The following is a 16,128-nucleotide window of genomic DNA, read 5'->3' as shown; positions in this document are numbered from 1 at the left end:
AGGGGGGTGTGGCTTGCTTATGAGATTTAGGCGTGGTGTCCAAGGCTGCCTTCGGGGGCCTGGGTCCTGCCCTCCAGTGACCAGGGACTGAGCTAACAAGTTCCTACCTCCTGCTTCTGGAATTAAACAATATCATCAGCTTGTCAACAGAATGTTGCATGAACAGGTCTGAGCTGGGTCTGTGGTGATGGAGGGAAGTGGAAGGAACATGTAATTTTCATGGCAGGAGGCCTAGATTCAGGTTCCAGCCCTGCCACTCAGTTGCTGAGGGCCCTGGGCAGATCACCTAAGCTCTACAAGCCTCAGCTCCTCACCTCTAAAGTGACAGTAACTCACAGGGGTGATATGCTTGTACAAGTAAGTATTCATGCACTCGTGCCAGTCTTTTTTTAATCTTTATTGAATTTGTTGTAATATTGCTTCTGTTTTATGTCTTGGTTTTTTGGTCACGAGGTATGTGGGATCTTGGCTCCCCGACTAGGGATCAAACCCTCACTCCCTTCCCTGCATTGGAAGGCAAAGGCTTAACCACTGGACTGCCAGGGAAGTCCCACGCCACTCTTTTTTTTTTTCTTTTTTATTATTTTTTTTATTTTTCAGTGGGTTTTGTCATACATTGATATGAATCAGCCATAGAGTTACACGTATTCCCCATCCATCCCCCCTCCCACCTCCGTCTCCACCTGATTCCTCTGGGTCTTCCCAGCCCACCAGGCTCGAGCACTTGACTCATGCATCCCACCTGGGCTGGTGATCTGTTCGCCATAGATAATACACATGCTGTTCTTTCAAAACATCCCACCCTCACCTTCTCCCACAGAGTTCAAAAGTCTGTTCTGTACTTCTGTGTCTCTTTTTCTGTTTTGCATATAGGGTTATCGTTACCATCTTTCTAAATTCCCCACGCCACTCTTAATTCAGAGTATCATCTACTTTGTGCCAGGCCCTGTTCTGGATGCCAGAAAAACAGCAGCAGACAGAATGGAGAAAACTGCCTGCCCTCGTGGAGCTTACATTCTAGTGAGGGAGGTGGGCGGTAAACAAATAACTCTTCAGCTATCCAGGGTTTCGGTGCCTGAGTATTGTGCAGAAATAAGGCGGAGGGGGTATGGAGTGAAACACTCTCTGGATTTTTTCATAAGACTGCTTGTCCTGCCCCAGGCAGACACACATGCACACATGTGCGTATACACACACGCATGCCTGTGCCATGGAGGCTCGGAGGGGAGAGATGTGTTGGGTCATCCAGGAGGTGGTGAGATGAAGGATGTGGCCCAGGGGGACTGGAGGAGGGGTGGGAATGGAGCAGCCAAGTCAGGTGTCCTCTGATTGAGGGGCCCCTCAGAGCTTATGAGCTGGGGACCCCTGGGTTGAGAACTAGGTTTCTGAAAATAATGCATCTGAGAGCAGTGACTGAAAGTGGAGTTTAAGAAACCAGGTTCCTAAACAGCCAGAAACAAATGTCTCCTTGGACACCTGGGCCTGTGTGATGCCAGGGTTTATTTAGAGAACTCTGGTCAGTGGGTTACCTCTAGCTGAGCAGGTCCCTCCTGCAAGTGGATGGGAAGGGTAGGGGGGGGTGACACTGGATTAGGGGAGAGAGAGTGTATCCTTCCCTAGCCAGGTGGGATCCATTTGGATCCAAGAGTGCTTAGGAAGGAGTGTAGCTACTTGGATCCCAAGAGCCAACTGGCCAGGATGTGGTCCTGAAAGGTTTGCAGGGTGCATGCTAGAGGGGGGACATCTAGCTGGTTAGCCCGATGTGGGCATAGGGGTACCAAGGCCAGATCTGGTTCTCATGGGAGAACAGTGCACTTCTCACAGACTGAACCCCAGTTTATAATTATGGACCCTCAGCCATAAACCAGCATCCCCTCCCTGCCCCTACACACACCTCGGCCGTCTCAGCACCTACACCATTGGATAAGACTGCAGGCAAGTGACCTGCTTAGGGAAACACAGGCTGTTACTTTTGCCTTCCTGGGCTGAGGGTTACAGTGTTGTCTGCAGTTGGGACATCAAAAGGTGAAACTGGGAACATTTCTTGGGTCCTTTCTCTGCTGGTTTCCAAGCTGATCACCTCTTCTAGTAGGCACGGTGTTGAGCCATGTGAAAAGTAAGTTTCATATTGTTCAATCTAAGATTACTATGTTCCCATCTTACAGATATGAAAAATAAGGTCCAGGACAAGTATGTGTCTTGGTCAAGGTCATTTGTTGTTAAGTCATGTTAAGTCATGTCCGATTCTTTGGGACCCCATGGAGTATAGCACACCAGGCTCCTCTGTCCTTCACTATCTCCCAGAGTTTGCTCAAATTCATGTCCACTGGGTCAGTGATGCTATTGAACCATCTCATCTTCTGCCATCCACTTCTCCTTTGCCTTCGTCTTTCCCAGCATCAGGGTCTTTTCCAGTGAGTCAGTTCTTCACATCAGGTGGCCAAAGTATCAAAGCTTCAGCTTCAGCATGAGTCCTTCCAGTGAATATTCAGGGTTGATGTCCTTTAGGATTGACTAGTTTGATCTCCTTGCACTCAAAGGACTCTCAAGAGTCTTCTCTAGCACCACAATTTGAACGCATTAATTCTTTGGCACTCAGTCTTCTGAGTGCTCTCAGACCAGCTCTCTGGTCCAGCTCTCACATCCATACATGACTACTGGAAAAACCACAGCTTTGGTCAAGGTCACATACTAATAAACCTCGCAGCCATGATTCAGATCACATCTCTGATTCACAGACTTGGTTTTCTCCTCTGTAAAAGAGCCAGGGGGATAACTTTGAAAATCAAGTGAGACAGGGCTTGGGGGGGCTTTGTAAACAGGGCCTTGGCTGTCTGTGTGAGAATGGTCAGCGTTTATCTCCCTGGCAGGGATAGAGGCTGGACTCTGTCTCCACAGAGGATTTCCTATGGCCGTTGCTTGATCTGGGTGCCCAGAACCAGAATCTGGATGCGTTTCCTTTAAAGCGATTCCCCCCAACCACTCCAAGTAGAGAACGGCGTTTTATTAAAACGTGACCCACACTTGGAGCCGAGGTGGTTTCCCTCCCAGCAGCTCTCTCCCTTTTGAGGGAGGGTATGTGGCTGACTGGCCTGCACGGGCGACTTGGTGGGGATGTGGTGGGAATTCCCTGAGGCATGCGCAGCAGAGGACGTGCTCAGACGCTGAGTGCACTGTGGCTGGGAGGAGGCCCTCTTCGAGGCTGGTTGGTTTCCTCCTCCTCACACCCAGCCTGTCACACATCTAGAAGCTTCAGACACCTGGAGGAGGGTGTTGGTGATGGAAATAGCTTTGATGTCTCATCTGAGGGTTTCCCACCTGGGGATCAGGACCTGGCCACGGTGGCTCCGAGTGGTTTCTCAGAGTGTCCAGACCGCCCCTGACTTCTCACCTGCCCTAGATGTACCCCCTCCTTCCCCACAGGTCACATTCTCCATCAGGTGTGGGCACCTCTGCCAGGCTCCTGCTCAGACCCCTCAACTGACCACCTGAGGCTCAGCCTGGCCTCCATGTACCAGCAGGGTTTTCCTCATCTCCCTTTAATCCTGGCTGGGTTTGGCTGGAAGTGATTGGGAGAAACTTCTAGAAGCAGATGGCTTCCGTGCCTGCTCCTTGGGTTATCCCAATCCCTACGGGATTCACTACGCTACAGCAACAGTTATTCCAGCACAACTGGCTCTAGAGTCATCACAGCACTCCACCTCCAGGTCCCCGGCACAGCTGCTCCAGGAAAGGGTGTTTGCAGATTTCCTCAGTCCCTATTTTGTGGTCTGGAACTCAGAGGAGTATTCTCTCTGAGTGCAGGGCTGGTAATGTAGGTATGGTTTTTGTGGCAGGCTGAGTGCGATCAGAATGAATAGGGGAGCCCTTGTCTTGCAAGAGATAAACAGAAACCTTACAAATGCTATCATAGAAATGCATAGGACATGAGTTACAACTGGCTAAAGGAGACTTGTATTTTGTACTCAGATTTCAATTTGGGGGGCCAGAAGGGCATTTAAAAATGCCCACCCACCTACCCATCCATCCACTTACTCACTCTCCATCCATCCAGTCTTGTCTGAGCAGCGATGATGTGGCAGGCATGCTCAGCACTGGAGACAGAATGATGACAAGTTAAATCACAGCCCTTGTCCCAGATGTCCTCCTACCTAGTGGAAAATGCATCTAGGGGCTCGGAGGAGGGCCTGGTCCCCCCAATCAGAAGGAATTAGCTCAGTCTGCTGAACCTCAAATGCATATTCTGGTTTTTGAAAAACCCATGTGTCAAAATCAGCCTGATTTTCTCACTGGGTAACCAGAGGGGATAGGACTCTGTCATTTCTAAAATCTTGATCTCAGGCATGAAAATGTGTTGTAGCAAACTGAAATCCTCAAGCCCCTGTTTCATTCAGCCAGGGGAGAAGTAGCTGCTGGTGTCAGGCTCCTGGGAACAGATGGAACAGAAAGGCGTTGAGAGAGGGTGGGTGGGTGGGTAAGTCCCTGGGGCCTGGGATCCTGACTGAGGCTAACTGCCATCCATGCCCAATGGCAGGCAGCCAGCCATTTGAATCTTGAATTGGCCACTCACAGCCTTTGTAGCCTGGACAGGTTTCTTACCTCCTTGATTCTCTTGTTTTCTCATCTGTAAAATAGGACTAATAAGGTCTCTTTCTCCATTGGGTGGATGAAGTACAAAATGAACACCAGGGTGCCTGGTACATTGTGGGTGGTCAACATGTTTTCGTTTTATCCTGACAGATACCTGGTTCTGACTCAGCAATTTTAGAAAACATTTAGGTTCAGGTCTGGTTGGATGATAAACCGGTTTGAGGATACCATTTTGTTGTTGTTGTTTTAAAAAGTGCTTCCCGGACTTGATTCCATTTGGAACTCTGCAGATGAGCACAGATTGTTCCAGCTTCGGGCACCTGCCTTGCTCGGACATGAGACCCTGTGTGCTGCAGGCTGTGAGGGGAAAGGGCCTGTTACCACTGCCAGCTCAGAATGCTCAAGGCAGCTGAGGTGGGAGAGCCTCGCACCCTCTCTGGCAGGAAAGTTTCTGCCACAGGAGCATGCGGGCTGAGAGGGGCCTGGCCAGGATCGCTGTGTAGATGAGACGTGGCACAGAACGTGTTATTTCTCGGTTCTGTGGGCTGGCGACTCGAGAGCCAGTGGTAATGATGTCTGCTGGTGGGGAGCCCAGCCCGGGCAGAACATGACCGCGTCCTCCAGGGAGGGACAGGCACAAATGCCACTGGGAGACTCCTTTCTAGGCTGATGGGTGTGGGGGCTGAACAGCAGGCCTCGAGGTGGGGTCCTTGGCTAGTCAAGAGGCTGTCCCTGAGAACAGGGCTGACGTGGTCCAGGGAGCTTGTTCTCTGCTGAGAGGCAGCCCCTGAGACCTGATTGAGAAGCCCAGCCTCATGTTTTGCTTTGGTGCTTTCCAAGCAGAGCCACCCCGGGGCCTCTGAGGGTGTGGGCTGGGCTGGCGGATACTTCCTGAGACACCTGGAGGCAGGGGAAGAGTTGGGATACAGTCAGAATGTCTAGGTTCTAATCTAGGTCCGAAACCCCCTATCTGTATGCCTTGAGTATCCTCCTCGGTCCCTCTGAGCCTCAGTTTTCTCACCGGTATAAAAGGACAGTAGAATAGGGGATGGTCATTGGTCAGCATTATGTGATAATACTTACAAAGTACTCCACAAGTTAGTTCCCTTTCCTTTTACCCTGCTTGTGTCCAGGATCAGAGGAGAAATGGGGCTGTCAGGGCTGTCTGTGCTCGGGGCTGTCTATGGCCCTGCAGCCAACAGAGGTTGGGGACCAGGGCTGGCCGAGAAGCTGCAGGTACTTAGGGCAGTAGAAGCTTGTCCTGGACTGGCCATTGGAGGTTCAGCCTTAACTCCTGGAGACCTCGCACGAGTTGGCAAAGTTCCTCGCGCAAGTTCCCGTCTGTAAAGCGAACACCAGCACTTTCATCCCACCCCTCCATGGGGTTAGTACGAGATCATGGCAGCGATAATTCAGCTCCTAAAATGCATTGGCACCCACACGAGGGTTTGCTGTTTGAGCAAGAACCATTCTGCCTTAGGTGTCACGCTGCTGGTTCATCTGGGGCAGAAGACATGCCCTTGTGGGCGTTTTCTTAAGGCGTGATGTTTGCTTCATGGGTACATGTCCAAAGGCCACGGTAGGTCACACTGGATGATGGAGGGGTGGGGGAGAGCACGTTTCTTTGACTTTTCCTCTTCTGACCTGCTTGGTCTGGGGAGACTACCCCTTGGAAGGACAGCAGAGCAGAAGATCCAAGGCCGGGAGCTGGGACAGGTGATGAACCCTGCTTGGGATTAAGTGCATGAATTAAACAAGAGCAGGGCACCCCCCAAAGTGGAGGAGACTGAAGGTTTTGCAGGAGAAAACAGAGGAGAATAGCCTGTCATTATCCCAGACTAGTAAGGAGTCGGGTGATGAGAAGAACATTTAGTTTCCATACAGTTCATGACTGTCACTGCATCTGACGTGGAGGATGTTCTTGTGAGGACATTTAAATGGTGGAAGGGAAGTATGTGAGGGGGCCGAGGGTGAGGCAGGCAGCTGATGGAGCTGGGAGCAGAGTTGTGGCCTGTAGGAGTGAGCTCAGCGGAGGAGGAGGGAGTAGGGTAGCTCGGGCACCCTGGGTGGGGACTTCAAGATCCCGGAAGGTCAAGGCCCTGTGCCCGGAGGCTTGCTCTGGCCCCTGAGCTGCACGTGAATTCTTACCCTGTCACCAGCACGCCCCGCCCCCCACCCCCCAGCCCCCCGAACTGTGGCTTCCTTTTTTCTTTTGTTTCTCCCCCCACCCCACCCTGTTGCCATGGTTACATACACAGGCTACCCAGCTGCCCTGCAAACCTGAGAGCGTTTCAACCGCAGCCCTGCCTCAAAACCATAGCAACCGCTTGCAAACTTCTGCTTTTGGGTTTCCTTTGGGGACCCACGCTTCCCTCTGGGCACAGGTGCCAAGTCCTGAGGACCCCTAAGAAGATGCCTTTCCTACTGTCTCCCTGTTGGGGTGGGAGGGAGTCCTCAGACAGAGGAGGTGCTACCGTGGTTCCCTCATCCTTTCCTGTCCTTCTAACCTAATGCTTGCCCAGAGCTTAGGAGTCCACGCCTTCCACCTACCAGCCACACACATTCAGAGACACTGTTCTCTTAAAGGTCAAGGTCTAGGGCAACAGGAGGAAGTTTCCACGTGAGGGCCAGAATCTTTCTGTTTCAGATGTCACTTGAGAGTGCTGTGTGCAGGCCTCTGCTGGGGCCGGGAAGCTAGAGATGAGCGAGATGCATTCCTGCCCCGAGAACTAATGGGCGAGGGGGGCATGTGGGGCCCGGGTGTGTGCCTAGGGTTGGGAGAGGATGTGGAGTGGGAACCTCCCCTGGCAAGACAAGTCAGGGAGAGCAGCGGAAGGAAGGGATCCCCAAATTGAGTTTGAGGGGCCAGAAGGCACCCACGTGGACAGGGGAACATAGATGGGGCTTGGTGAGGGGAGGGAGCTGCAGGGAAGGACCTGGGAGCTAGTGGAGAGAGGCTGGCCAGTGGCACAGGGCTTCTTGGCAGCCACAGAAAGGAGGGTGGTTGGAGTGGGGGTCTGGCTGGCAGGGTGCTCCTGGAGGGACAGGCCAACCAAAGCTCACTGCTTACCATCCTTTACAGTAGACTGGGTCCTCCATCCTGGATGCTTCTTGCAGGAAGGCCGCCCCTGCTGGCCACCTGCCCTGCCCCCTTTCCATGAGGACCCCCTCTCCCTGCAGAGTTCTAGGTCCAGTCCTCTCGCTGTGGGCACAGGGTACTGCTGCTGCGTCCTTTCCATAGCCTCTCCCTGAGGGCAGGGACTGTGTCTCCCCTCCTCTCAGTCCCAAGCCTCTGGGCCCCATCCCACCATAGCGGCAGCCCCCACCCTGGGTGGCCGAGAGCTGGGGAGTTGCTGGAGGTGGAGGAGTGGGCAGGTCCATGGCTGGGCACAGAGTGGGTTTTGTGTTCCTTGGTGAAATAGCTGCTGCCAAGGCTCTCCTTAGAATCTCTTCTCTTCCTGTTAGTGCCTGTGTGGGTGGATTTCACTGGGAAGGAGGGGGATTTCTCTGGCACTTTCCCTCTCTCCACTCCTCTCCCTTAACCCTTTGGCATCTGAGCGGCTCTTGTTTACCAGGCTGGCACTGGGGCTCAGCCTTTCTGGGGATCTTCTTCCATCCCCAGCACCCTCTCCTGGGGCAGTCCATGCCCTTCGGGTGGTGGGCAGCCCTGGCCTGCTGTGCCTGGAGGAGCAGCCCCATCAAGGCCATTGGGCTGCCTTACTGACAAGCCCCCACGAGTGAGTCACGTCCTTGGGTCTTATAGGCGTTTTGGCTTCTAGAAGCCTCTGTGGGAAGGCACGTCAAGCCTGCACGGTGGGACACGTCCAGAACCTGTAATCCAAAGACTGTTGAGCTTCTGCCTCTGTAGCCATCACCCTCGGCAGCCCCAGCCCCTGCCCTGGAGGCGGTGATAGTAGTCTTGCATGGAAGGAAGTTGTGAGCACCACCTGTGAATACCTCGTTTGAACCTGACCTGGGTTTTAAGGGTCAGGAGGTCTTTTTTATCCTGTCAAAGAGGTGAAGTCCCTGGGTCTGAGGTCCTTTGTGGGGTAGTAGAGGAGAGTGAGTCTCGACTAACGAAAGGAGGGTCAGCCTTTCGTGGGGGTGGGGAGGAGGCAAGAGGTGGGAGGACGCTGGGAGCGTCTGCCCAGAACCCAGCTTTGCTTCAGCTCAGGCACAGCCCTCAGAGAGAGAGAGAGTGTGTGTGTGTATGTGTGTGTGTTTGTATTTATGATTGGAGGAGACACGGGGGGCCCAGAGCATCCCCGGCCTGCCCCCCGCCCTGTCAGGATCCCCATGACCCCTGTTTAGCTTCTCCTGAGCACTGTCCCCAGGATGCGAGTGTACAAGAGGGGGTGGGACCACAGGCCACAGAACAGGTGGGTCCCCAGTTCCTGATGGGGGGGTTTCAGGCTTGGGTTTACAGAGCCCCCCCCTTCAGATTGTGCAGATTCACCCACTCCTAAAGCACATTTTCTCTTGCCTCTCCCCTCCCTGAGCAGCCTCCGGCAACTGTGAGCTACTGGACTCCTTGGTGCCAGATGCCAAGCACAGAGACCTTGGGTTGTGGGGAGGTTCCTGAGAAGGATAGAGGAGAGGAGAGTTCCATAGTGGGAAGTCAGGGACAGGGTCTGGGCCGGACACGGGGGTGATGGGAAGGAGGTATGGGGTCTTTATTGGAGGAACTTGGGGGCACCTTCAGAGGGAAGGGCGCAGAGGGGCCTCTGCCCAAACTCTAGGCCTGTGAGTCAAGCCACACAGCCACCCCCCAATCTTGTCAGTTTCCAGTGTTACCTGAAGGTTGTCCTGTGAGTGGGCGATTACACACACACAAGGACTGTCCCAGAGGACAGCTGGCCTGTACCCTCAACAAGGCCAGTGTCCTGGAGACGAGGAGGGCCACGGGACTCTTAATAGTGAAAGGAGGCACAAGAGACCTGGTCCCACCTGCAGAGCCTGATCCTGGGTTGGATCCTGGCATGACAGCTCTTCCATGAAGGCATCGGTGGGACGGGAGGCAAGATCTGAATATGAGCGGCTCTTAGAAGATAGAGGGAACAGTGTTCCATTTCCTGAATTTGGCATTTCTGTTGTGCTTATAGCAAGAATGTCCTATTTAGGGGTAAAAGTCCAAGTTGCGTTAACTGACCACCATAACTACTACTGCTGCCTCTGCTACTGTTAGAGAGTCAAAGCCGCTGCGGTCCATGTTACAGGTTGGGTTTACTGCTGCTGTATTACTGTTCTTGCGACTTTTCTGTAGGTTGGACAGCTTGCAGAATAAAGCCCTGAAAATCAGGGGCTGCTCCATCACCGCAGCCTGGGCTACAGGTGGAGGGTTTGCTTGCTCTCGTGGTGGTGGGGAAAGGCTCTGGCTGGCTCTAGGAGTGTGGCCTGAGTCAGCAGCAAAAGGGTGAAGGTCACTGGGCCTCAGAGGCAGGGGCCCTGTAGAGAAAGACACCTGTTGATTCTCTGTTCTCGCTCTTTTCTAAACCGTGTCTCCCCACAGGCCACTCGGGATGTGGTGTTGAGCCGGGCACCAGAGCAGGAGCAGGACCGGGCAGTGAGCCTGCAGAACGCGGCGGCCATCTACGACCTGCTGAGCATCACGCTGGGCAGGCGGGGCCAGTATGTCATGCTCTCCGAGGTACAGCCCCCTCCACCGTCCCTCCCCTGCCACCACCAAGGGGTCCGGCTGTGTTCTTGGGAGACCCAGCACAGAGAGGGGCTGCCCTTCACTGGCAGGGTGTATCTGTTTTTTCAAATGTTTTTGTGTGTTTTTTCCTTTGAAAGAGCACGTGGTGTTGTATAGAGAAGCCCAAGAGGATAATTATCCACCCCTCCGTTTCCCCTGGAGGTGATGCTGGTGTTCTGTGACTGCCTCTCCTGGAGGGGTTCTGAGCTGAGAGTGGTCGGGAGCCTGGATCCCCCTCCCACCCCCTCTAGAATGAGCACCCCCATTGTACTGGGCAAACCCTACTGGGGCAGCGCTCCATGGGCTGGACCCAAGGGGTGGTCCCGCTCCAGGATGTGAGGACCAGGGGCACAGAGCTGCCCCTCTCTCCCGCCCTCCCCCCACCCAGGGTGAATGGCCTGTGCACAGATTTGAGCTTTCAGATCCAGGCTGAGCCCAAGGGTGGCTGTAGGGCCCTGGGTTTAGGTGGCCCTCTCAGCAGCAGATTCTCTGGCCACGTGTTCAGGAGGGCTCCCGAGAGGAGGGGCAGTGACACCTGCCGAGCCCTTGCTTACACCAAGGCACCGCGGGAGGCACTTCCAGAAGATACCGTCTTTAGTATCAGGAGATAAGTGGTCTCTTAAGTTCGCCAGTGAGGAGGGCGAGGCCCGGCCAGGTGGTTCTGCCCAGGTGCGAGGGGCTGTGTTGAGTTAGCGTGGGAGACCCAGGCCACTGAGCTCTGCAGGAGCCTGCGTGTGGCCCTGTGCCATCCCCTCCGTTCTCTGCCCGCCTGACGGGTATACGGTGAATCCTGGCCGCATGCGCTGGCACTGCCTCTGTCACCTGGAACCACCTCTGTGGTTTCCTGTCAGGTCTCACAGACAGCCCCTGACTCGGGGTGGCCCCGGTCAGAGGGCCAGGGAGCAGATGGTTTTTCCTGATGGTTGTAGCGAAGAGCAGAAGGAAGCCTGTGCGTTCGGGCATCATTCTGTACACGGGCTTCCGAGTCAGTAAGTTTGTTGCTTACTGGCCCTGCAACTCTGGCACATCAATCAAGTCTCAGCTTCTTCATCTGTGAAATGGGGGTAATTAGAGAAGCTGCCTCACTGAGTTGTTGGGAAGAGTAAATGAGTTCAACCATGTAGAAAGCTGAGGACGGTGCCAGGCATAATAGTGAGAAGAATTGTCAACTATTATTTTTATTGGGTGTTTACATTTTGAAAGCGCTTTCACAAATCTCATTTCATTCGCTTTTCACTGTCGCCCTTATGTGGTGTTCCCATGATACGGTGGTGGGAACCGAGGACCAGAGAGGGTGAGAAAACTGGGCAAGGACACACAGCATGCTGGTGGTAGAGACAGGCTACCCCTGGAGTTCTCTGACAGGAACCAAGTATGAGCTCTGGCCGCCTCCAGTGGGAGCGGCTTGAGCAGTGATTCCCCTGGAACGGTGTGGGTGGGCCAGGGGAGGGAGGACCCCTGATGGGAAAATATTGACCAGCTCCCTCTTCGCAGTGCCTGGAGCGAGCCATGAAGTTTGCGTTTGGAGAATTTCACCTCTGGTATCAGGTGGCCCTGTCCATGGTGGCCTGTGGGAAGGTAAGGCCCAGGGCATGCTGGAGGCCGCACACTCCCGCTCAGGTGGGGCTGGGGGCGCCACTCTCCACTCGTCCCTCCCGGAGGCTGCCAGAGGGTGGGGCAATGATTCAGAAATAGTGTCCCGCAACTGATGTTAATCTCCAGCGCATGAGGGGCACAAAGGGTTGCCCACAGACCCCTGTGTGAACCTGGTGTCTTATCTCAACGGGGCTGGGTGTATAGGAGTGAATCTGTGCATGGTTTTCTCTGAGTACATGTGCACGCCTGGGGTGTTGCAGCATTTCTGCCTGTGAGCTGGCTGGTCTGATTGCCTGAGACAGGCATGGACATGGTTCCCAGTGAGGGGAACGGTGTTCCAGTGGGGTCTGCATCTCTTCTTATCCAGGAGTGTGGCAGCAGGAAGGACCTTGCAAATCCAGAACTTCCCTAGGAGGGCGGGGTTGAAGGGTAGAGCAGAGCAGAGCATCCCCCTTCTCCCAAGGAAGTGTGTTGGGAGCTCTGCGAGGTGGACGTGGCTGGGGTGGTCAGGAGGAGTTCTGCCCGGAGCAGGGCTGACCTTATCCAGGTCTTCGGAGCTATGTTTGCCCTCCACCACCCTCTCCCCAACCCTGTCCCTGCACCCACTGGTTTTCCCTCCCATGAGAATCACACTTACATAAGCCTCTATTCTCAGCAGTGACATGAAAGGAAAACCTTTCCGGAGCTGGGTGCTGAGGGTGTTGGGGCTGAGGATGCTACGAATGCAGGAAGTAAGGAGGCTTGAGCTCACAGATTGTTCTAAGAGCTATAAACACCCAGAGCCCATTTGTGGGGCTGAGGGAATTCCTCCCCCGCCACCCCCAAGCCGTTTGTGCCACCTGCTCTTCTAGCCCTGCAGTCATCTCCAAGGAGGGTCCTCCTGGGCTTGCCAGCACCCTCCCACCCCCCCCCCACCCCCCCCACTGAAAGGAGGGTGTGCTCGCCAGGTTCTGGTGGGGAGAGGGGGAAGAGCAAGTGCCTCTTCTGACAGGTGGGAAGGAGCTGGAGAAGTACAGCCAAGAATCAAGCAGGAGCCTTCTCTGCACCCTTGTTACCTTGCCAAGCATTTTTCTTCCCAACCTCTTCCCCTTCCCTCATCATCTTGGCCACCTCACAGAGCATCCTGTAAGTCTTGACATGATGTACCCTGGCTGTGTGTTCAGTAGGGTCTTGTTGAGGGTCAGAGGGAGCTCAGAACACAGATGGGTTGAGGCCCAGGGGAGGAAAAAGGGGGGCTGGGGCTTGTATGGAGCCTGGGTAGGTAGCTGACGATGGCATCTGAGAGCTTCTTAATGCCTTGAGGAAACATAGAAAGAGCCTCTAGTCTGAGTATAGTCTGGGAGGAGAGGCCCAGGGCTAGGCCTCCACCCTTCTGTGGGTCGTGGACCACTTTGAGATGCTGAGGAAAGCTGAGGACCCCTCCTCAGAAGAATGCACTGCTCTCAGAAGTTAGCTTTAATTTCTGGGGGTGCTCCTGGAAGGCCCCCATTTCAGGAGAAAGTGTCACACTAACCTGGGAATTACGGGGTCTTCAACCCACTTACTGAAAAGAGCTCAGAGAGGTTCAGACGCAGCCTGGCACATCCCAGAATCTGGGGAGCTGATGTCACCCATGGCCTGGCTCCTTCCCAGAACAGCAAGGTAGACACAAGAATGGGCTTACAGGCAAGAGGTTGGAGTGATCAGTGAGTGCCTCGTGTGTGAGGCCCCACAGGCTGGGTCACACCTACACCTGGGTTAGTGCAGCAGGAGATTGCTCTGGGTGCAGGCTCTCCATCCCCGCCCCTCAGGAGCCCTGCACACCGGCTCAGCCTGCCTGGTTGGCCCAGGCGGCCCTGGGAAGAATGGCCAGACCATGTCCTTTGCCAGGAGCCTAGGGTGGGAATCCAGGTTCTGTCCCTGCGGTTGTGTGCAGAAGGTGAGGCCAGGCGGATATGAGTATATCTGGCACCTCCACCTGCAGGAAGAGAGGACGAGTTCCCTGGCATGATTTAGGTCGCTTCTTCTCTTGGTCTCAGCGGCTGCGTTGCTAGGTAACCAGCATGACAAAAAAAGAAAAGAAAAAGAGCCTGCAGCTCTGACTGAGGAGTCCTCAGATGGCTCCTTAAATAGCAGTGTTTCCTGGTCCGGGTGGGGTGGGACGTGGAGGGTCGGGGTTAGAGAAGTCTGTGTTTCAGGGATGCTGAGGTCAGCAGCCAGGGACAGGGCAAGGCTTGCTGCGGGGTGGGGCAGAGGGGGCCACAGTGAGGGGCTAGGAGCAGCCTTCAGAGGAGAGGATCTCGGGAGAGGCGGATGGCCTGGCACCTCCTGCCAGCCCTTCGCTGGCCTCTCTCGCCCCAGCCCACACCGGGTACCCCCCTGCCCCGCAGGCCCCCAGCCTCCCAGCTGGTCGTATGCTAACACCCTCTTGGTCTCTTACCCTCTTCTTTCCTGAGAGAGCAGTGGGACGGGGCTTTGTTCTCTCCACCCAGCCTTTCTCTGGGTCTCTTGCCCTATCCAGCAGGGACCCCACCACTCCCAGTCCATGCTTGACACGGAGCAGACCCGAGTTTGAGACACCTGATGTTGGCCTAATAAGCCTGAGCCCAGAGCCCAGGAAGTCTGTCACGTCTGAGCTGAAAAAAGCTCTCCTTTCTCCTCGGGGAAAGGAAAGGCGGGTAGAGAAAGGCGGGGGTCGAGGGTGGACACAGACCAGTGGGGCCCCAGGTCTGTGTCCACTAGTCTCCATGCTGTGCTGTGGACAGAGAGCCTTCCAGAGTCCCCATGTCCCTCACGGGGCCTCTGGAGTAGCCAGGGAGGATGAAGCTGGTGGATTAGCCATCAGCTAATGGTGGCAAGCTGGGCCAGGTGTGTATAGGAGGGAGACGGAAGCCTCCTCTCTGGCCAAGGTAGGCAGGATAGGGCAGTGGTTACAAGCTTAAAGTCAAACTCTTCAAACCCCAGCTCAGCCATTTATAATCAGTGTGGCTTCAAACACACCACCTCTCTGCATTTCAGTTTCCTCATCTGTAAATAGGGACAGAGTGAAACAGGAGGGAAGGGGGCAGGGACAGCCTTTAGGATGTGATGAAATAGTTGAAATAATCCTCCCACTCATTAGCCTATAGAGTTACCCAGCCTGTTAAAAACTAACCGTGCCATATTTCAAGGGCGCTCTCTCTTCTGACCCACACTCTGTCTGTGAAGTGTGTCTCTCCCTAAATAAATCCACTTCTTACCTATCACTTTGTTTCTGTCACTGAATTCTTTTTGTGATGAGACATCAAGAACCTGAGCTGCAGTAAGTCCTGAGACCAGGTGTGTGATCTCAGTTAAAAGACCATAGGTTCAAGTCCCAATCTGAGTTACACGGTTTCAATAGCAACCTACCTCCTAAGAGAGTTGTGAAAAATAAATGACTTCATATTTATAAAGCACTTCGAACAGAGGTCAGCAGACTTTCTATAAAGGGTCAGAGAGTAAACATTTTTGACTTTGTAGGTCAAACAATCTTCATGGGAACTATTCCACTCTGCCTTTGCATCATGAGAGCAGCTGTAGGCAATACTCATCTGAATGGGTGTGGCCTAGTTCCAATAAAACTTTATTTGCAGAAGCAGGCAGAGGGCCACATTTGGCCTGTGGGCTGGGTTTTGCGGACCCTCCATACTTGGCCATCCTCAGCATGTCTGTGACCCCGTCTCCATGGCTGCTTTCCTGCTTCTTCTCTGACAGCCTTTTTGCTCCCGCCAGTCCCCATGTGAATTTGTCCGCTTCTTATCACTGTAAACAGAGTTTTGAACTCAAGAGATTTGAGAGAGTTTCCTTCTACCTTTAAAATTCCTGTGGTTCACGTGTGAATTCCTTTTGAAAAGTTTCCCTATTTTTTCTCCTTAGTTCTTGTTACATCACCTCTGGCAAAGGTCACAGCCTCCATTTTCCAGATGAGGAAACAGACCGGGGGGGGGGGACTTGCCTGCCACCGCCGCCTGGACTCCTTCCAGTGGGCCTCTTCCTGGCTTGGGTGGAAAGGGGTGCAGGGCAGGGGCTGGCCATTTGGGAGGTGCCCCCGCTGAAGGCATGAAACACCCAGTCTGCTGCAACCCAGGGCTGTGAGTGACTGTGTCGTCGCCCTTTCTCCTGCAGTCATCCTACGCTGTGTCACTGCTGAGGGAGTGTGTGAAGCTGCGGCCGTCGGACCCCACCGTGCCCCTGATGGCCGCCAAGGTCTGCATCGGGTCCCTGCATTGGGTGAGTGATCCCGGTGG

General features: G+C 54.2%; 1 protein-coding gene across 1 annotated transcript in view; it reads left to right on the top strand.

The window, feature by feature from the left end:
• TTC7A (tetratricopeptide repeat domain 7A) overlaps positions 1-16,128 on the top strand; it is a 119,032-nt gene that overhangs the window by 46,172 nt on the left and 56,732 nt on the right. Inside the window, exons 9-11 of the mRNA XM_065929323.1 lie at positions 10,100-10,237; positions 11,780-11,863; positions 16,007-16,111. Of these exons, the coding sequence (XP_065785395.1) occupies positions 10,100-10,237; positions 11,780-11,863; positions 16,007-16,111 (327 nt within the window). The remainder of the gene's footprint in view (positions 1-10,099; positions 10,238-11,779; positions 11,864-16,006; positions 16,112-16,128) is intronic.

This window comes from Muntiacus reevesi, chromosome 3 (assembly GCF_963930625.1).
Source record: "Muntiacus reevesi chromosome 3, mMunRee1.1, whole genome shotgun sequence".
Classification (NCBI taxonomy): Eukaryota; Metazoa; Chordata; class Mammalia; order Artiodactyla; family Cervidae; genus Muntiacus; species Muntiacus reevesi.
Note: the sequence above shows the minus strand (reverse complement) of the source record. Positions and strands in the feature narration are given on the sequence as shown.